This window comes from Petaurus breviceps, unplaced genomic scaffold (genome assembly GCF_028583685.1).
Source record: "Petaurus breviceps papuanus isolate PSGF00001 unplaced genomic scaffold, PetGlider_PUasm1.0 154, whole genome shotgun sequence".
Taxonomy (NCBI): domain Eukaryota; kingdom Metazoa; phylum Chordata; class Mammalia; order Diprotodontia; family Petauridae; genus Petaurus; species Petaurus breviceps.
Window position 1 is genome coordinate 8,562,672 of NW_027185715.1, and position 22,487 is coordinate 8,585,158.

At 35.8% G+C, this 22,487-nt stretch overlaps 1 protein-coding gene across 2 annotated transcripts in view; it reads left to right on the forward strand.

Annotated features, from left to right (window-relative positions):
* The window catches only part of MON2 (MON2 homolog, regulator of endosome-to-Golgi trafficking), a 148,596-nt gene that overhangs the window by 119,765 nt on the left and 6,344 nt on the right, over window positions 1-22,487 (forward strand). For both annotated transcript variants that reach the window (XM_069080685.1, XM_069080692.1), the window contains 2 exons: window positions 4,177-4,384; window positions 6,297-6,379. In XM_069080685.1, coding sequence (XP_068936786.1) covers window positions 4,177-4,384; window positions 6,297-6,379 — 291 coding nt within the window. The remainder of the gene's footprint in view (window positions 1-4,176; window positions 4,385-6,296; window positions 6,380-22,487) is intronic.

The following is a 22,487-nucleotide window of genomic DNA, read 5'->3' on the forward strand; positions in this document are numbered from 1 at the left end:
ATATATATGTTTTTTATTTACTTATTTGTATACATACTGTTTTCCTCGAAGAGAATGTAAGCTACTTGTGGGCAGGATCTGTTTTATTTTGTCTTTGTATCAGCATTGTCTAGTATAGTGCTTTACATACGGTAAAGAATGAATGAATGAACAAATATTAGGAAGTTGATTAGAAATTGGTTTTTTGTGTTGCATGTTACCATTTGGCTTGGAAATTTAAAAAATGCCTGTATAGTTCTCTTTTTCTGAACATGTGTTAAACATCTTAATATAACATTGTAACTACCTACAGAAGTTGTGTTTGATTCTTATTCATCAGACTAGTTGCTTTTTCCACTAGATGGCTCTCCTGAGTATCTTCACTCATTTCTAAAGTAGTTCTACAATTTAACCAATAGGTGGTACTATGCTCTTCTCAGAAGAAAACTGGCTTTTAACACCTATCCAAGGATAACTTTTAAAAATTAGCATCTACCCACTAACAATAATAATATATATGGTATTTTGATATTCATTTTCTGGCATATAAAGCCACTTTTGCTTACAGCAGGTGTATGAGGTAGTGAAAGTAGTATTCTCTCCATTTTCAGGTAAGGCTCATAGAATTAATCAGTTTTCCACTGCTGCTATATGTAAGTGCCTCCACCAAAACCTGCATATTCTGACCCTAAGCCTAGTGCTTTTCCCATAACACCATGTTCCTTACCTTTGACCAAATGGCCTGGTAAAAACCTTGAAAAAAAAATCAGAAATATTTACTTTTACTTATTTTAATCTTACTTGGGTTTGAAAAGTCCTTGTGAAAAGTCTTCATGTGTCCTTAATATCCTCTTCCTTCCCATATGTACTAGATTGTCCGTTCAAACATCCCATTTTTCTTTCTGTTCTTCTCCCTTATGTACTGGTTCTTTGCTGTTGCCTTCAGACATACCCACAACTCCCATCTTCAAAAGTATTTCACTAACCTCTACCATCCTCTCAAGTCGTCATCCTATCTCTTTCTACCTTTCTCTGCCAGATTCCTATAAAAGACTATCGACAGTCCTTTCTTCCTCACTTCTCAATTAATCTTTAACCCTTTGAAAACTCTGTGTTTCAGCCTTATTACTTCAACTGAAATTTCTCCCTCCAGAGTTAACCAGTAATCTCTTAATTGCTAATCTGATGAATTTTTCTCAACCCTTGGTGACCTTGGTGCTCCATTTGATACTGCTAGCTGCTCCCATCTCCTGGGTGGGTCCTCTCTGGGTTTGGTAATTGTTCTTTCTGTTTCCTCCTGATCCAAATTACACTCGAGCACACACGCACACACGCACACACACACATGCACACACCTGTGAGCAGTCCCCAAGGTTCTATGGGGCCCTCTGTTCTTCTCAATATATACTCTCATTTTCTCAACATAGATGACTCACAGATCTATTTATATAGCCCCACTTTCTCTCCTGAGCTTCAAACTGGCTGCCCTGGTGATATTTCCAACTGAACATGTCCGAAACAGAACTCATTGTCTTCCCTCCTAAAAACGAGCCTATTTTTGTTAAGTGCACCAGGTTCACTGCTTTGGTGTTAAGGGCTCTTTGTTGCCAAACACATTCAATGTTATGCCACTTCTTGGCATTTCTGGTTCCACAACATGCCTAAAAGATCAGTACTTCCCTCTTTACCTCTTGCATAGACTGTTGTAACAGCCTCTTAATTGGTCTCTCTGCCTAGATTCTCTTCCCATTCCAATCTGGTCTCCTTACACAGCTGCCAAAGGAATGTTCTCTAATCCCAAATCTGAGCATGTCTTTCCCCTGCCCAGGGAACTCCATTGGCTCCTTGTCTTAAAGATAAAACCATAAACTGCTTCATTTTTAAAACCCTCCAGCACCTGGTTCCAGTCAGTCTTTCTGTCATTGTTTGCATTATTGCTTTTGCCACAAACCAAGGTCCAGTCTCACTGTCCTTTTATTTATCTCCCACACTTTGTCCTCTCCTCATGCCTTTGCGCTGGCCCCCTACCCTGGGATGTGCCCCCTCTTACTCTGCCTCATGGTATCAGGCATCACTCAAGCACCACCTGGTTGTACATGAACCTTTTCTCATTCTCCCAAACTGCTGGTGTCTTCATGTTCTGACCACGTTGTACATGATTTGTACTTACTAGTATACTGTCAGTGTAATACAGTAGATGGAGTGCCATCCTGGAGTCTAGAAGTCTGGTGTTCATGTTCTGCCTGGAAACATATTGCCCGTGTGACTCTGGGCAAGTCACTTCTCAGTTTTCTGAACAACTTTCTCCAAAACTATAGATGGGTGAGAAGTTGCTAAACTGCATTGGTAGAGGAAGTTCTTCGCCCTGAGCTCTTTCTACTGGTGAAATCATAGGTCCAGTCCCTGCCCCCTGCTGATTGAGAATAGGGATTATTGAAGGGCAGAGGATGAGAGAGAGAGAGAACATAAATGCGAGTTGAAAATGTTTTAAGACTACTTCTAAAAGAGCAGAGATTATATTGTTCTAGTCTTCTTGCTCTTCTTCCTTTGTCTCCCTCTTCTGAGAAACGTAAGGCTTCTACTTCTGTACTTCAGAAATTGTCTCCTCTGTTGGGGTAGGCACTTCATGCAATTAAAGACTCAGAGATTTGTTTTTCATACTTCAGCTTTTATTACCTCAAATGAGATAATAATTCTAAATCACTTAGCATAATGCTGGGACATAGTAACCACTATATAAATGTTAGCTATTATTTTTTAAAATCAAGTTAGCCTGAGAAGAGCACAAATCCACAAATGTTTACAGTCATAGAAGGTAGAAACTCTTGGTGCTGGAAATTAGGGTAGTCTCACTTCAGACTCTGTGGATTCCCACCTCTTACCCCTTAAGAAAATCACACCTATATTAAATTTTTTTTTTTTGGAGGACAGCTGGGGTTAAGTGACTTGCCCAAAGTCACTCGGCTGGTAAGTGAAGTCAAGTGTCTGAGGCCGGATTTGAATTCACGTCCTTCTGACTCTTGGGCCGGTGCTCTATTCACTGTGCCACCTAGCCGCCCCACACATATATTCTTAGTACTTCCTTACTCAATCATATCATATCAGATTACTCCCCCCTTACCCACCATCCTTTTTGATCCAACTCTCAAGTGAGACAGACTCAACTAAAACTAAAACTGACTTCTTTCCCTATGTCCAAAGAGAGACTTTGGAGCTAAGTACAAGGTTCTCAAAAGCTCCCCTCTTGATTTAGTCTAAACAAAATTGTGTTGCTTTTTTTCTTTGATAAATAAACGTTTCCACATAATAGCTCTTAATGAAAACATGATTTTCAGTAACAGTTTCTGTAACCTAGAAATATACTTCCTTATCATGAAAAGAGCTATATATATGATTAGATTAATAGTACAACCACTTAAAATATTAGTACATCTTACATCCAGTAATATAATCCAGAATATATTAATTTCACTTATTTTAGAAGTCTTCCAGAGTTGTGCTCAAGATTTAATAAGAAAATTAAGGGGGTGCCCATCAAGTGGGGAATGACTGAACAAGTTGTGGTATATGCATGTTGTGGAATATTATTATGCTATAAGAAACGAGGAGCAGACGGTCTTCATATTTACCTGGAGAGGCTTAAAAGAACTGATGCTGAGTGAGAAGAGTAGAACCAGGAGAAATTTGTACACAATTACAGACACAACGTATGTGTGATGACCAACTTTGATAGACTGGACTCCTCTCAGCAATGCAGTGATATAAGTCAATCCCAAAAGACTCATGATGGAGAGAAATGTGTGCATCCAGAGAAAGAACTAGAAAAAACTGAGTTTATATCCAGGTGGAAGCAAAATACCTGATCTTTCCTTCTTTTATTTGGTTTTATGTCCTCTTTACCATTTTTCATTCCATCTGATACAATCCGTCTTTATAACCTGACTAATGTATAATGTGAAAGTATTTACAGATCCTATACTTGACTTTATGCCACCTTGGGGGAGAGAGGGGGACAAAATGTGAAACTCAAGGAATTGTGGAATTGAATCCTGTAAACTAAAAGGAAACAAACTAATTAATTTAAAAAAATAAAAAAAACTGCATTTCAGTTAGGAAAAAAAAAGATTTAACAAGAGCATTTTAGACTTCAGTCTCTTATTTAACTATTAAATTAAAGATCATATGTTACTTTTACAGAAGCAGAAATTGATATTCGAATGAGAGAAGAATTTTCTAAAATGTGTTTTGAAACACTGCTCCAATTTTCCTTCAGTAACAAAGTGACGACACCTCAGGAAGGCTATATCTCACGAATGGCCCTCTCGGTGCTCTTGAAGAGATCCCAGGATGTCCTACATCGCTACATAGAGGATGAAAGACTCAGTGGCAAATGTCCCCTTCCAAGGTTCCATCTTTTATTTAATTTTATTAAAAATATGGGCATACTCTTTTTACTTATAAGTAAACGGTGATTATAATGATTTATCACAATCTCTCTTTAGCATCAGAGTAAGGTGTAAAGCAGAAAATCTGAGAGCATCCGACTGTTCTGTTCAGTCATCTTTAGGTTGTGTCTCTTGGTTATCTCTGTTAGAAATCTTGCTTTTCTCCTAATCCACTTAATTGTTTTTACCTAATCTACTTAAAATAACTCCTTTGACAACATAAATTCGATTTTGATATCCATTTACTCCAGCTCTGGGGTCTTTCTCTAGCTCATCCACGATTACTATAGCCACATTAACTAGACGACGATTAAGCCAAGAATATCCGGACCAAACTCAGTCACAGGGAACTATCAAGAAGTTAGGACCAAGGCTTACAACTTAACGTTGAAAAGGCGGACCACCTGCAAAGGAGAGTATTTGGTGCCTTTAGATTGTTGCCTGTACTTGGTAGTTTCCACCAGTTGACCCACGCTCATAAGTTAATTCATGGCTGCCACTATCACCTACTTCTTAGAAGCTTCCTGAGGTGCAGCAACAGAAAAATTGGTAAAATTGAAATTTTAAAATTAGAGATAGGACTGATTTTGTTTAGACGCATGATTTAAATCAGTTTGAGAAGTGATGGAAAGAAGTTTCCAGGTGAAGGATAGGAAAACTGGACAGTTTTCTGCTTCCTGAGTCCTGTCTTCACAGTGTAGTATCACTGCTTATTTTGAAGTGCAGTCAGCCCTGGTATAATGCCTTTTGTTTTCATTAAGTTGTGGATTTTAGTTATCTTATAGGTTTAAGCTTGTCCTTGGAAACAAGAAAATCTACAGTTGTTCCTAAAATCCATAACTTCAATCTTTTCCCAAGTGGATTAAAATGAGGAACCTTTCGGCCTCTGAATTTGCCATAACTGTAGCAATTTTCCCATACCTATATATTACCTTTTGTAGGCACTTATTGACCAAGTAGTGTTTGTCATGGTTAGCAAGGTCTCATAATAGATTAAAGAAAGAACCTGACTTGGGCAATGGGAACAAGAAGCAGGTACATTATTTAGCAAGCTCCCAGAGTTCTGTGAAGTTGCATTAGTTTGTAGTAACCTTGGGGAAAGTGGTACTTGTAACTAGCAATAATTGTTCCATCTATACCTGCAGGCTCAGAATGGGTCCTGAGCTGCAGTAATGATTTGTGGGTGGGGAAGATCAGTTTTAAAATAATTTCAATATCTATTTTCTTAGGTTCACTGCTTTTAATTTAATTCACTTAATTACCTGATTTCCAAGTGTAAACTCAGATTATATGGCATTATCTCAATCAGCCATCTAATGTTTTGATGAAATTATAGACTGTTTCCTAAGAAAGAGACTGATGAAGTTACTTTAATAGAGTAAAACATAGGATCAGAGATGTATTTCAGTATTTTTAAAAACTGATTCAGCTCAAGAATAATAACCCTAGTTTCTATCAGAAATGATTGGAACTGAGGAGAATATTGAAAATTCTTACAGTAGAAAAGCTCTTTTTTTGTGGAGAAAGGCTTGAAGGAACAAATTTGTGACGTTAGCCTTTATTCAACATTTGTACCATCTCCAAATAGGAATACCTTGAGATTGGCCATTTGGAACATTTACCTTTTGGGGGCGTTAGAGAGGGACTATAATCTTGGGGAGTTATAACTTACCTGATTTACTAACTTGATGATTTATACATTTACTCATACATTAGAATGTATTTTTCATATGAAGGATAAAATTAGTATATTTCACTTCTGATTTCATTTGCACTCAAATATTGTCAAAAACCTTAACAGTTATTTTTCTGTTCCAGTGAATAAGTTGTAAATTTTTACATTTTCACTGAAATATTTTTCTCTTCTTTTAGGCAACAAGTGACAGAAATCATATTTGTTTTAAAAGCAGTCAGTACCCTTATTGATTCACTTAAGAAAACTCAACCTGAAAATGGTAAGTGCTTAGAACACATTTCAAATATAAAATGTTTTCATTCCATCTTTGATTTATTTAGGTATCATTAATGTTTTATAGAATTTATTATCCATTAACCCTATTTCATTAAGAACCTTTGTCCATTCCCCTTCTTCAACTAAAGGAAATAACTTTTGAACATTCTGTGTCTTCCTGTTGAAGTCCTACCCATTTTTCATGATCCAGATCACATGCCACCTCCTCCATAAAGCCTTCTGCGATCATCTCGACCATAGGTGATCTCTCTTTTCTGAATTCCTATAGTATTTTCTGTTTTTCTTATTTCATTTAAGGCATTCTTGTATTATAGTTTTTTTGTGGGAATGATTTGTCTTCCTTATTAAGTTGTGTCTTATCCATGTATGCATGCCCATACTGGGAGATGCTCATTAGGTATACTGAATGAAAGAATAAATAGTTCTTAGGTTCACTGCTTTATAAATAGGTCTTATAAAATATTAGATAACTAAAGGCAATCATTTTTCCCTACTATACTTAGTTGTTTTTTTTAAATTTTTTATCTTTTTATTTTCCCAATTTAGTCCAAGCATGATAAAGTGCATTCCTGTAATCTGTGTCACTGAAAAGACTGAGGCTGATGCCTCTTGAGCTCAAAGTTCTGGGTTGCAATGGGCTCTGTAGATTGGGTATCCTTGCTAAAGTTCAGTATCAATTTAACAGGCCCTCAGAGGCAGGACAGCTTTTAGATGCTAAAGGAGGTACAAACCAGCTAAGGTCTAAAGTGCAGTAGGTCAGAGTTTCTATGCCAGTCAATAGAAGGATCAGATCCTTCTTCAATCCTCTACCAAAGATAGAGAGTCTACTCATTGTTAACAAGAACAATAATAAGCAATAATTTCAGTCATTTCCACTCTGGACTTAAAAGATGGGTATGAGACAACATTTTGTGGCAAGTGAAATTTTATTATGCTAGAGTGAATTTTTGAATTAAAACTGTTTATCCCTGATTTTTATCCCTTTGGTATTCAGAGCTGGATCCTATTAGCATAAGATCCTATTAGCATAAGATCGATTTTAATTATGAGAAATAATTTTGTTTCATTAATATTTTGATTTCTTTTTTATTGTTTCATTACCAGATTTGTTTGTATGTCATGATACTCTGATTTTGTGAGTGTGGGAATGCCATCAGTTTAGATAAATTTTTAGAGTATAGCCTGAGACCCAGAGATGCTGAGTTAATTAATCAAGAAGGGGTGTGAAACAGATTTGTTCTGTGAAATTTGGATTCAGTCAGAGGATCTAAAGGGCCACATGTGATCTCAAGGCTGTATATTCCCCACCCCAGATTAATGAATCATCTAGCTAGTGTCAGCCCATGTCTTCGTTCCCGAGAGCAGAGCTCTCCACACTGTGCCATATACAGATATTTTTACACATATGTATATAGCCTTTAGAATATTTTAAAACTTTCTTTTTCCAGATGGATGACTCTAAAGAACAAAGATTTCAAGAAAGCAACCCAGTGGGATCTCAATGTTTTTAACCCCTTACATACAGAACTGTTTTCCAATTTTTAATATGTATGACATGATGAAAAAAGCATGTTGTATTAAAATTTTCCTTGTTTGGACCTAAATAATAATAACAGACACTTATGTTGACCTTAAAGTTTTGCAGAGTACTTTACTTACACTATCTCATTTATACTAACTTTTCCAAATCTCTAAGTTTATAGAGTTGTAACCAGGGACATCAGTTTTTCAGTCATGGGCAGCATAATCAGAAACATTTGTGATGTTGAATAGTAGTGGATCCGAGGGAGAGTAAGAAAGTTAGTCTGTATAGGAGAGGACTTCTGGGGTTTTCCAAGCACAACTGCCCCTCTTTGCTAAGTTAGCAGATTTTTAGGGTTCTATAAAGGCTTACTTAAACTTGCCTTACACATTTATAGGTACCTAGGAAAATAAAGCAAACTAGGATACACACATGGTAGATGTAAGGTGATCATGTTATCATTCCTATAGGAGTTGGGTCACTGTCAGAGGTGAATTTTAATTGAACCAAGTGTACCATACTTTTTTCTTAGTTTAAGTAAATTTTTTCACTTTATATTTGTTATTTTTTTAATTAAGAATTCATATAAAACTTAACATGTACTAATGCTGTAGAAAGGTAGCACGAACCCATTATACCTCTGACCTTTAAAAATACTTCATATTCTCCATAATTTTCTCTCATATCGCATTACTAGAAAAATATTAGTATTATAAAGATGGGCATTTGTTTCTGAAAGAAGCTTGTAGTCATTGAAAATGATTCAGTTTCCCAAATGTAATCTAGCATTAGGATAATTTGCATGAAAGTCACCAAGTATCAGTATGTGTCAATTTAATGTGAAAGGTATAATCAGGTTCTTCATAGAATTTCTCTGCCTCTTTATTCTCAGCAATCAAGGATGAAGAAAACAGTTAGGATACTTTTATACATTACTCTTCTGTTTGTTGTCCTTATGTTGTTGCATTTTAAAATTATGATAAAATGAGAGGCAGTGGTCCAAGCATGATCAAACTATTAGTTTTGTTAGCAGTAACCAATAAATTGAGTCAATGATCTTTCTCAGTGACCAAGGATCACAAGGTATGGCTTACTAGCCTTCACATAGTTTGGGGAAGTACAATAGAGCAAAGAATAGAGTTGGGTAGGTGGGGAAAATAAGGTGATTGGTTACAGGGTAGACAGCATCACTGCGGGGGGGACACATGATTGTTTACATCAAGGAAAGCAGTCTAGCACCCAAGTGGGACTAGCAACCACCCTTGCTGTCATCATCAAGGAATGTTGGTTGATTTATGGGACCCATCTGCATCCTGAGGAAATTGTTAATGGACCAGGGATAGCAGACTGTCCTAGGAGGATTTTTCAGGGAGATAATACCCTCCTTAATTTTCAAGGACAGGCCGGGATGGACAACATACCTTGTGGAAATATACCAGATCAGCTTGTAGGCCTTTAAAGATACCTAACGAATGTTTTGAAATTTTCCCAGAAGCTAAAAGTATGGTAGATAAGTTTTTCCCATTAATTATAACTTTTTTTAGTTGATTTTTTATTTTCATTTTTCTTTTAATTAGCATTTTATTTTTTCCAATTACATGCATAAAGGAAATTCTTAACATTATGTGCAGTTATGCAAAACATTTCCATATTAGTCATATTAGAAGAAACAGAACGAAAGGAAAAAACTATGAAAAAAATGAAGTGAAAATAGTATGCTTTGATCTACATTCAGACTCCATCAGTTTTTTCTCTGAATGTGAATAGCATTTTCCATCATGAGTCTTTTGGAATTGTCTTGGATCATTGTATTGCTGAAAAGAGCTGAATCAATCAGAGTTGATTATGGCAGTGTTGCTGTTACTATGTACAGTGTTCTTGTGGTTCTGCTCACTTCACTCACCATCAGTTCATGTAAGTCTTTTCAGGTTTTTTGGAAATCTACCTGCTTGTCATTTCTAGGCCATTTCCCAATTGATGAGCATCCCTTAGTTTCCACATTAAACTAACTTGGAGGGAAAATAGAATTCCTGAACTCAATTAAAGGACATAGAAAGGGGCCTTAGGCAGACTCATTTAAAAAGTCAATACAAAATAAAATTGATTACATTATAGGATCAATACAATAGAAATCCTCACAGTAAAAACTAAAAGTAATATTAATTTTGATCTTCACTTGTAAGTTCTTGGCCCAATTTATTGTTCATATGAAATGTCTATCTAATACATATGCATTGATTGACCATATTGGTGGGTTTATTTCTTTTCTTTAATCTTCCAGAGAGGTTCTGTCTAGTACACTAAAGGCTTTCCTCCAGTTATTTTAATATTTTATAAATATTAGAACAAAACTCTGGCTGCCTATGTGCTATACCTCATTCTCACTATAAATCTAATCCACACTTTTTTGGGTACTGCATATTCTTGGTGATGTTTTGCACCCTTTTTTGCATGTAACTCATTTCTTGGAATATGTTGCAGCCTACCTTGCATGCACCATGCATCTTTACATTGTCCTTTGGATCACCTATAATTTTGATATTTCTGAGACCATTGTTTTCCATAATTTGCAGCTTTAGGGGCTTTTACAGAAGGCAGTAGCTTGAGATTTTTGAAAATTCCACAGTTTACCAAAATATAGTCCAACTGCTTTTCTGTCTGTTCTTTGTCTATCCATGTCTATCCATGGTTCCTATCCAAAAGGTATATGTACTGGTAAACACAGGGTTTAGCAAACTACAGCCCACCCACCTCTTTTTGTACAACCTACAAGCTAAAAATGGTTTTTTCCCACTTTAAAATATAATTTATTTCTAAATTACATGTAGAATAAGTAATGTTCATTTTAAAATGGAAAAATCACTCAGACAGAAAGTTCTCTTTATCTTACATGCCAATACCATTATCCCATTACTATATCATGGAAATCACTGAAAATTACAGTTAACCTCTTCAGGAAAACAGTACTTACATTACTTAGAATGATCTTTAGATAGCTGTCAGGAAATTAATCATAATATTAATAAAAGGAGAAAAGAGAAGGAAATGTTTTTAAATAAATGCCATTTATTTTATATGTAATTTATAAATAAACTATATTTTAAAGTAGAAAAACTATTCTTTGCTTGGAGGCCATACAAAAATAGGTGATGGGCCCAATTCCCTAACTAAAATTGTTGGGGCCTTATAACTGTGTGTCATTTTCCATTGTTCATTCTAGAGCCTTCTCGCCAAAAGTTGTTCCCTTTATCTCTTGAATTGAGTTATTTCATCTTTTATCAAGTAAAATATACATATATGCTCACAGAAACTAGTACTACTGAATTTATGTGCTTATTATACTTAGGAGTTACAGGTAAAATATGATTTTCCCATTTTGGAGATTGAAATTTTGACCTACAGGGATGTTAAACAGCTTATCAAGGATTATAGCCATTCACATTAGGGATATTTGTATTTGAATCCAAATAATTTTAGAATTTGACCTCAGTATTTTTCCCTGCCTTTTTTTTTTTTTTAGCAGATCCATATGTTTGTCAGTAGGTCGTTTATTAAAATTATTTCCTGGAATCTTCTGACATTTAGCCCAAAATGCCTGAGAGATTTAACCAGAACACATGGGGAAGTATAGATTGTTTATTTAAACCTTAGAGAATATTCCAGTTAAACTTTTTTCAGCATATTTATGTTTACATAACAAAAATGACTCATCTCGGGCTTATATTAATTTAGTTTATATTTCTGAAATGTTTATTTGAAGTATATTTGCAGAATCATGATACTATGTAAGTTTTTCATTTAGAGTTTATAGATTTATAAATAGTTCCCTGAGGCTTCTGTAAGGAGAGTTAGTTGACATCTTTCAATCATAAATCACTTTTTAAGTCAACTACTATATGCCAGGCTTTGTACTAAGTACTGGCAAGACAAAGACAAAAGTGAAGAAGTCCCTGCCCTTAAAGAGCTCATATTTCAGTGAGAAAGACATTATGTATAACTATATAGGCATATATGACACATTAAAAGCAGATGCAAATTAACCTTGGAAGAAAAAACACTAGACACTGTGGAGCCCAGGAAATATCTTCTAGAGAAGGTAATACTTGAGCTGATTCTTAAAAGAACACTGATTTCTAGAGATGGAAGTGAGTAGGGAGTTCATTCCAGGCATAGAGGACAGTCAGTGCAGACATAGATATAGGAGTTGGAATTTTATGTGTGCAGAACAAGTAGGACCCAGTATGACTAGAATACAGAGTGTATGAAGTGGTGGAGTAATGTGTAAGAAGACTTGAAAGATAGAATGGGACTAAACTGTGAAGAACTTGAGATGCCAGAGTTTTATTTTTTTTTCCTTAGAGGCAATAGTGAGCCACTAGAATTGGGAGTAGGAGTAGGGGTTGTAATGCCTAAACATTTTAAGAAAATCACTTTGATAGCTGTATGAAGGATGTATTGGAGTGAAGAGAGACTTGAAGCAGGGAGATAAATAAGTGTGGCAAGCTTCCAAAGGTTCCAAGTGTGACAAACCTGTGGCAGGGTTCCAAATTTTTCACACCTTAACTCAGGCCTTTGGAATTTTAAAATACTCAAAATGTGTAATAATATCATAGCATACTACTCTTATTAGGTTATAAAATCTTAGTTGCATAGGGTATTGAATAAATATCTAGAGTATAAATAATTAAAATGAAGACTTAATGATATTCTCATTCTTAAGCTTAATGTTGATTTCATTTACATTATAAGAATGTTCATCTCTGAATGTCATTTTGAAAATGTAAATAAATACATTATTCCTGAAGATAAGTAAAATATTGTTATACAGGATGGGATTTAGTTCTTTAAAATGTTTTTATACTTATATAGACAGAAAGTTCACTCTTTGTGTTACATATGACACTACTATTATCTCATTAGTATATCATGGAAATCATTGAAGATTATATAGTTAACCTCTTTGGGAAAGCAGTGCTTGCATTACTTAGAATGATCTTTAGGTAGCAATTAGGATATTAATCATAATATAAATCAAGGGAGAAAGGAGAAGAAAAAACCAGCTTGTATGTGTTTAAAAAGGCAGTAGACTGTATAGGGCAGCTCTAGTAATGAAAAATTAGGCCAGCAGGTTGTAATATGCTCACATGTCATATGAATCCATAATCAATTTCAGGGTCCTTTCCAACCATATAGTTCCTATCCTAACCCTGCTTGCCAGCCCTCTGCTACTATTACCCATGACTTCTCAAGTTTCTCAAAGAGAGTCCACCCAAATGTTTGGGATATACCTTGCTTTCTCCTATCATCAGAAAAGTACAAGTTAAAAGCACTTTGGCTGTCTACCTGTCTTCATTCTCTCCTCTCCCTATGACTAGCCCATCTCCTTTTTTCTGTCAGAATTCTTTGCTGACATTTTACTCCTGTTACTTGAAGTTCCTAATTGGTTTTATGTTGCAGCTGGCTCACACACCATGCATCTTTCTACTCTTTACCCTTTATGTGATTTTTAATTTTGAATTCATTTTGGAAATTGTCATATTCCAAGTTTTACTGCCATATAGCAACATTGGTAAAATATTGGTATTAAGTAAGATTTTTTTGATTTCATGGCAAGCTTGGGATCAATAATGGATCTTTGAAGTTTCCTGAAGGCAATCCAGGCTGCTGTTTTCCTCTTGGCTCCTTGGACCATCATGCTTTCAATTACACAAGTGTGCAACTCGGATGTCATCCTTAACTTCTCACTATCTCACAACCATAACCAATCTGTTGCCATGGGTGGGTGTGTGTGTGTGTGTGTGTGTGTGTGTGTGTGTGTGTGTGTAAAACCATACTATGCATGCTTTTATTTATCACTTCTTTCTCTAGAGATAGGTAGCATCTTCCTTCATAGGTCCTTTTGTAGTTGATTTGAATATTTATTATATTCAGAATAGCTTAGTCATTCAGTTTTTCTTTGAACTATATTGCTGTTACTGTGTACAGTGATCTCTTGGTTCTACTCATTTCACTCTTCATTATTTCATGCAACTCTCTCCATGTATTTTGAAAATCAACCTGCTCATTATTTCTTACAATGTAGTAGTATTCCATCACAATCATATACCACAACTTGTTTGGCCATTCCTTAATTGATGGACTTTCCCCTAAACTTCTGTCTAATCTCCCTGCCATATCCCTCCCCTTTTGAGAAAGAAAAATAAAATCTTTATAATAAATATACATGGTCAAGCAAAACAAATTCTCACAGTAGCCATGTCCAGAAACATATGTGTTGGAGAGGCAGAGCCTAGGAAGTGAAGGCAGGGACTCATCTGAACTTTCCCAAATTCCTCTCCAAACAACTTTAAAATAATGCCAGAAAATGAATTCTGGAGTGGCAGAACGAACAAAGGGACAGGATGAAATGGTTTGTGAGCCCAAGACAATTTAGAAGGTCTGTGGGAAGTGTCTGTGTCACTGAGGTGAAGTGGAACACAGTGCAGCATAGGCAAGTCAGCAGCAGGCCAGGAAGACAGCTGAAGCTGAAGTGAAGTGGTGGCCTCCAGAGCCTTCAGCTACCGGAGTGGTCCAGAGGAGGTTACAGGTCCCCCTTTGCTGGCACTGGGCCAGGGCTCTGTTGAATTGCCCATACTCAGTTCTAGGTCACAGTCCAATGGGGCGGAGTAGCACTGGTAGGAGCGGGGACCCTGGTCACAGTTCCAGGGTAGAAAAGAAGACTTGAAAAAAAATTTCCCTGATATCATAGAGCCATAGGATAAAATAGAAATTGAAAGAATACATCAATCCCCTCTTGAAAAAGATCCCTAAATGAAAACTTACAGGAATATTCTAGCCAAATTACAACAGAGTTTCCAGGTCAATGAGAAAATATTGTAAATAGCCAGAAAGAATCCAAATATTGTGGAGTCCCAGTTAGGGTCATGCGAGATTTAGTAGCTACTACATTAAAGGAGCAGAGGACTTGGAATATGATCTTCCAGAGGGCAGAATAGCTAGGATTACAACCAAGAATCACCTACTCAACAACATTGCCTATAATCCCTCAAGGGGGAAAAATGGATATTTAATGAAATTGAGTACTTTCAAGTATTCCTGGTGAAAAGACCAGAGCTGAATAGAAAATGACTTTGAAATACAAGACTTGAGAAACAGGAAAAGGTAAACAGGAAAGAGGAAATTATAAGGGGTTTAATAAGGTTAAGCTGTTTACATTCCTACATGGGAAGATGATACATGTAACTTGAAAGAATTTTATCATTATTAGGGTAGTTAGAAGGAGCATACATAGAAGACATTGGTGTGAGTTGACTATGATGGGACGATATCCAAAAAAATAAAATTAAAAATTTACAAGAGGGATTGACTGGAAGAAGGAAGGGAGAGGCAAGTATGACCTTCATATAAGAGGCACAGAAGAGCTTTTACATTGGAGGGGAAAATTGATGAGGAGGTATCAGGCAGTGCTTTAACTTTATTCTCATAAAATTTGGTTCAAAGAGGGAATAACATACATACTAAGCTGGGTATAGAAATGTATTTTACCCTACAAGAAAGGGGGAGGAGGGAGAGGGAAATAAGGGGCTGTAATGGTAATTTAATTTTGAATTTGCATCCCTTTGTTTTGGCAAAAGTAGTAGGTACTTAGCACTTAGTAACTGATCAAGCCTCTGTTAGGGAAACAGAAGATATGAACTCCTGTCTCCTGTTACTGATGTAACAGGAAGGGGTTGGCTGAAACAGGAAGTAGCTAATGCTGTGTGTATATAAGAAAAGCCCCAGAGAGGCACAGTCAGAATTTCTTGAGACTAAGATCTGGTGGCAGAGCAGCAACAGAAGAATGGAGAACTGAGCCAGAATTTCCTGGGAGCTTGTGGTGGTGGAGCTTCTTCTGGGCGGGAGCCCAGGTGATTGAAGCATGATTGGGATGCTGAGACTTTATTTGTTTGTGGCTTGGTTGAGCCTTGAATTCCCTGGAGCAGAAATGGTGAAGGATCTGATATGGACCAGACCCTGTGAACTTCAATGTAGAGCAGGACCTACCCAGAGAGCTGGTCAAGGAACTGGGAGCTGTCTGCCATTGAACCCAGGTGACAGTCTGGTGAATCCCAGATAGAATCTGGGAGCATGGAAGGGGATCCAGGGAATCTGAGAACAGGCCGCAAGTCAAGATGAAAAGACTTCTCCTTGGGTATTGAGTAATTATGGAATTATAGTTAATTAGTGACCTAAAGGGTGGAGGTTTTTGTGTATGATACTTAGTAATTGATTGCTGAATAAGTGACTGATTGAGTTAATCAAGAGCGGAAAACTTTGACTGTGTACTTTGAGACTACTGATAAGTGACTGATTGAATTAACTTAAGAGTGACTTTTTTACTTTGAGATTATGTTGTGAATATTATATTGTGATTTTCTGTGATAAGTTCTAATAATAGGAATTCTGTACCTTGATTCTCTGTGAAAGTTTTGCTTGATTTGTTATGGAATAGAGTGATCACTATACTGTTTAATCAGAACCTTAAAAGCTGTTCACAGTAGCATTCTTCTGGAAAGCTTCTATGCATGGCATTACAGGGGTGAGGTGCCACAGGCATAGAAGGACAGGCAGAATGGAAGATGTGGTAGTCAGAAGCAAAACACTGTTGAGAAAGGACAGGGTGAAATGAGAAAGAAGGATAAATGTGGGGAAATAGATTAGAGGGAAGTACACAGTAATCATAAATATGAATGTAAATGTAATGGATTCAGCCAAAAAAAAAACACTATAAACTACTTATAGCTAAGTAGATTAAAAACCAGAATCCTACAAAACTGGTTTGGGGTGGGGTGGGGGGGTAAAAAGCAGGATTTATAGCAGTTTCTCTGCTAAAGGCCTCATTTCTCCAATATATAGAGAACTGAGTCAAATTTATAAAAATAAGGGTCATTCCCCAATTGATAAATGGTCAAAAGATATGAACAGGCAATTTTCAGATGATAAAATCAAAGCTATATATTGCCATATGAAAAATGGCTCTAAATCAGTATTGATTAGAGAAATATTATTAAAACAGTTCTGACATATTACTTCATACCTATCAGATTGGCTAATATATGACAGAAAAGGGAAATGACATGTTAGAGGGTATGTGAGAAAACTGAGACACTAACATACTATTGGTAGAGTGATCAAACTGTTCTGGAGAGCAATTTAGACCTATTCCAAAAGGTCTATGAAACTATTTATACTCTTTGACCCAGCAATACCACTACTAGATCTATATCCCAAAGAGATTTTTTAAAAAAAAAAGGACTTATGTATACAAAAATATTTCTAGCAACTCTTTTTGTGGTGGCTAAGAGTTGGAAATCAAGGGGATGCCCATCATTTGGGGAACGGCTGCACAAGTTGTAGTATATGATTGTGATGGGATACTACTGTGCTATAAGAAATGATCATCAGAATGCTCAGAAAAACCTGTAAAGACTCACATGAACTGATACAAACTGAAGTGAGCAGAACCTAGAGAACACTGTACACAGTAACAGCAATATTGTATGATGATCAACTTCGAATGAGTTAGCTATTCTCTGCAATACAAAGATCTAAGACAATTCTGAAGGACTTGTAATGAAAAAGGTTTTCCACCTCCAGAGAAAAATACTGATAGAGTTTGAATGCAAATCAAAGCATACTTTTTTAGGGTTTTTGGAGGAGGGGGGGGTGGTACATATCTATTTTCTTTCGCAACATGACTAATATGGAAATGTTTTACATGATTGCACATGTATAACCTATATCAAATTTCCTTCTCTGTGAGGGGGGAGAAGGGAGGGACAGAATTCAGAACTCAAAATTTTTTTAAGTGAGTGTTAAGAATTGTTTGTACATGTAATTGGAAAATAAAATATTTAAAAAAAAAGATAAGCTCTGATAAGCTCCTAAAGATCATGGACTTTCATTTTTGTTTTGTATCCATAGCATCTAGCCCAGAGCTTGGCATGTAGTAGAGACTTTATGAGTAAAGGTTGAACACAATCAAATTAGTGATTCCAATAAAGTAAAATGAAATTCACCTAAAAAAATTATGTCTCATTTTGCATAGAGTTCATTTGCTGCTCTTGCACAGTTTAGGTAGTGTGCAACAATTCTCTAGAATTAATAGTTTATTGCGATACTTTTTAAGTTAAAGTTACTCATTTTGGCAAGGTTGCTAGTAAGTAATTTGTTCTGTTTTTGATCACTTTTCTTCAGTTTATACAGGTCTTCCCAAATTTCTCTGACACTGTCTGTTTTGTGGCATAATGGTATTCTATTATATTCATGTTTTATTGATTCATTCCCCAAATCAGTTACCCTCAATTTCAAGTTGTTTGCCATTACAATAAATGTTATATGGGTCGTTTTCCTTTTTTTTTTTTTCACTTTGACATTTAAGTCTAGTAGTGATATTTTTAGGTTGAAGAATATGTGTGATTTAATAACATTGAGAGCATAATTCCACATTGCTTCCCAGATTGGCTGGACAAATCCATAGCTTCCCTAACAGTGCATTATGTTCCTTTTACTATAGTCTTTCCAAAATTTGTTTAAATCATCTTTAACAATCTGATGGGCGTGAAGTGGAACCTCAAAGTTGCTATTATTTGTGGTATTCTTAATTATTAGTGTCATGGAGGGTTTTTTCACATGGCTATTGGTAACTCGGATATATTTTCTTGAAAACTGCTTATCCTTAGTCTTTGGCATCATTTATTGATTAAGGATTGGTTTTGCCTACTGCAGCCTTCTTTCTGTTTGGCATGTGTATCAGATGTTCCCCTATTAACATGACTTCTGAACTCATTTGATTTCACTGTTGTCTTAACTAATTTATATTGGTTAAACTTCTTTAAAAAATTTTTATGGTTAGTGTTGATGTCGCTTTTGTTGTCCATATCTCATTTTTGGTAGTCAGTTACTTGCTTAATTTAGAATTATTTAAGTTTTTTGCCACATCTCTCATTATTCTTCTTGCTTTTTACTAGTTCTAATCTTAGCTTTGATAGGACTGCACATACAGCTAACTGAAGGATAATGCCCATGTCAATATCAGATCTGTCAAAATATCTATTTCATTTTTTTCTTGAAGACTGTGTTCATGATTTAAAGCCTTGATACTCTGTTTATCTAACAGTCTGTGGCCTCTGTCATTCCTTTTTCCTAAACCGTGCCTCCTATTTATTTCTACCCATTCCTATCTTTCCCTACCTTTGCCCTGAACTTCCCAAGTATTGGAGTATACATTGATTTAATTTGTAGTCTTATCAAGTTCTTCTTAGAATTTCTTTATCTCTTCATCCTCAGCAACTGATATTGGTACATAAACTACAGTTATTTTTTTGGCAGTCTTTTTTTTTTATTAAGTTATTTATTGTTAGTTTTCAACAATCACTTCCATAAGTTTTAAATTTTTTCCCCCTCCCTCCCCAAGGTGGCTTGCAATCTGATATGGGCTACACACATACATTCCTATTAAACACATTTTCATATTAGTCATGTTGCATATAAGAATTAGAACGAATGGGAAAAACCATGAGAAAGAAAAAAAAAATACAACCAGAAAGGAAATAGTCTGCTTTGTTCTGCATTCTCACTCCCTGGTTCTTTCTCTGGATGTGACTGGCATTTTCCATCATGTGTTCTTTGGAGTTTTTTTAGGTCCTTGCATTGCTGAGAAGGGCTAAGTATCAAAATCAGTCTTTGTACACTGTGGCTGTTACTGTGTACAGTGTTCTCCTGGTTCTGCTCCACTCATTCAGCATCAGTTCATATAAGTCTTTCTAGGTTTCTCTGAAGTCTGCCTGTTCATCATTTCTTATAGCACAATAATATTCCATCACATTCATATCCCACAACTTGTTTAGCTATTCCCCAATTGATGGGCATCCTCTTGATTTCCAGTTCTTGGTCACCATAAAGAAGAGCTGCTATAGATATATTTGTACATGTGGGTCCTTTTCACATTTTTATGATCTCTTTGGATACAGCTGTAGAAGTGATATTATTAGGCCAAAGGGTCTGCACATTTTTGTAGCCCTTTGGTGGTCATAGTTCCAAATTGCTCTCCAGAATAGTTGGATCAGCTCACAGCTCCACCAACAATGAATTATTGTCCCAACATTCTCACATCCTCTCCAACATTTATCATTTTTCTGTTTTTCCATGTTAGTCAATCTGATAAGTAGTGGTCGTCTTTTAGAAAATATTTGCCACTTGGTTAACAGGGAACACTTATAGCACAGAGCAGAGCGCTTACTGTGCTGAAGAACAGTATCTCTTTCAGTCCCAAGGGAGCAAGGGTTCTGAGGAGTAGTATCACTTCCATTCACCAGGGAGCAGTGACTACACCTCTCCTGTCAGCATGCCATGTAGGAAGCACTGAAAATTCCAAAAACCCAGAAGTAGCTCTGAAAACAAAAGTACAAAAAAGCCTAAAGCTTGGGACCGTCCCCATCTTCCCCAATTCCTGCTCCAGCAACAGAGGCCAATTTTAGCATAAAGTTAAAAGTCAAGAAATAAGCTGTAACAGTGAGCAGACAGCAAAAAAGAGAGAGAACCTGACGATAAAAAGGTACTGTGGTGACGTGGAAATTCAAGACAACAGTGTCAAAACAGCTACAAACAAAGCCTCAAAGAAAACTAATTCGACACAAGTCCAACAAGAACTTTTGGAAGAGCTAAAAATAATGTTAAGAATCAATAAGCACCATAGAAGAACAATTGGGAAAAGAAATGAGAAGCTATGCAAGAAAATTATGAAAACACAGTTAACAGTCTGATAAAAGAAGCACAAAAAATAACAAGAAAATAACACCTTAAAAAAACAATCAACCAAATGGAAAAAGAGGTACAAAATTTGGTTGATGAAAATAACTCTTTGAAAAGAATTATAGGGGTAGCTAGCTGGCGCAGTGAATAGAGCACCAGCCCTGGAGTCAGGAGGACCTGAATTCAAATCCAGCCTCAGACACTTGATACATGTACTAGTTGTTTGACCTTGGGCAAGTCACTTAACCCCAATTTCCTTGCCTTCCCCCCTCAAAAAAAATTAATTATAGATCATACGAGAAAAACTCTTTTTGTTGTTGTTGTTTTTTAAAGTGGTGGGTCAGAGAAATACTGTTGTTTAAATTGACCTCAGTTTTAGTAAGACCTCTGACAAAAATCCTTGGTGTTAGTCTTGTGAGAAAGATACAGAAATATCAACTAGCTGCTGGTACACTTAGATTTGGAATTTAAATAGTTGGACCCAATGAATAGTCATTAATGATTTAATGTCATTTTGGGAAAGTAATGTCCAGTAGAACACCCCCAAAGGAACTATGTTTTGTCCTTATTCTGTTTAACATTTTATCTGTGATTTGAAAAAATATAGATAGATAGATAGATAGATAAACATCCTTCTCACTTGTAGGTAACAAACACAAAGTTAGGAGCTTTGGATGACAGACTAGATTCCAAAAAATCTGGAAAGACCTTGAGTAATATAAAACTGAATAAGGATAATTGCAATTATTTTTTATCCTGCTTCAGAAAATTAATTTCAGTGGTTCAGAGGCTTAACTAGCTAGCACTTAATCTGAAAAAGACCTGGTAAAGTTTTTAAAAGATATCTGTCGCATCTTCCCATATTGAAAGATAAACAGTTTATCCTTAAGTCCCCAATGATTCCTCTTCCATGTTTACCTTTTTATGCTTCTCTTGAGTTTTGTATTTGAAAGTCAGAATTTCTATTTAGCTCTAGTCTTTTCATCAGGAATGCTTGAAAGTCCTTCATTTTATGAAATGTCCATTTTTTTTTCCATTGAAGGATTGTACTCAGTTCTGCTGGGTAGATTATTGTTGGTTGTAATCTAACTTCTTTTGCCTTCCACAATATCATATTCCAAGCTGTCTGATTTTATGGTATGGTATGGTAGCTGCTAAATCTTGTGTGATCCTGACTGTGGCACCCAGCTATTTAAATGGTTTCTTTATGGCTACTTGCAATATTTTCTCTTTGACCTGGGAGCTCTGTGATTTGGCTATAATATTCCTGGGAGTTTTCATTTTGGGATCTCTTTCAGGAGGTGATAAATATATTATTTCAATTTCTATTTTACTTTCTGGTTCTTGCATATCAAGGCAGTTTTCCTTCACAATTTTTTGAAATATGTCTAGGTTCTTTTTTTGATCATGGCTTTCAAGTAATCCAGTAATTCTTAAATTATCTCTCCTCAATCTGTTTTCCAGGTTAGTTTTTTTTTTTTTTTCAAAAAAATATTTCTTATTTTCTTCTCTTCCCCACATCTCCCCCCCATTCTTTTGATTTTTTTTTTGCCCTTTTTTATTTTCCATTTGGCCAATTCTCCTTTTTAAGGAACTTTATCAGTGAATTTGTTTTACTTATTTTGCTAGTTCTTTTTTTAAGCTATTGTTTTCTTTTGTAATTTTTTGCCTTTTTTTACTAAGCTATTAATTGTCTTTTCATAATATTCTTCCTTTTCTTTTTTTTAAACTGATTTTTCCTCTACTGCTGTTATTTGATTTTGAAAAATCATTTTTT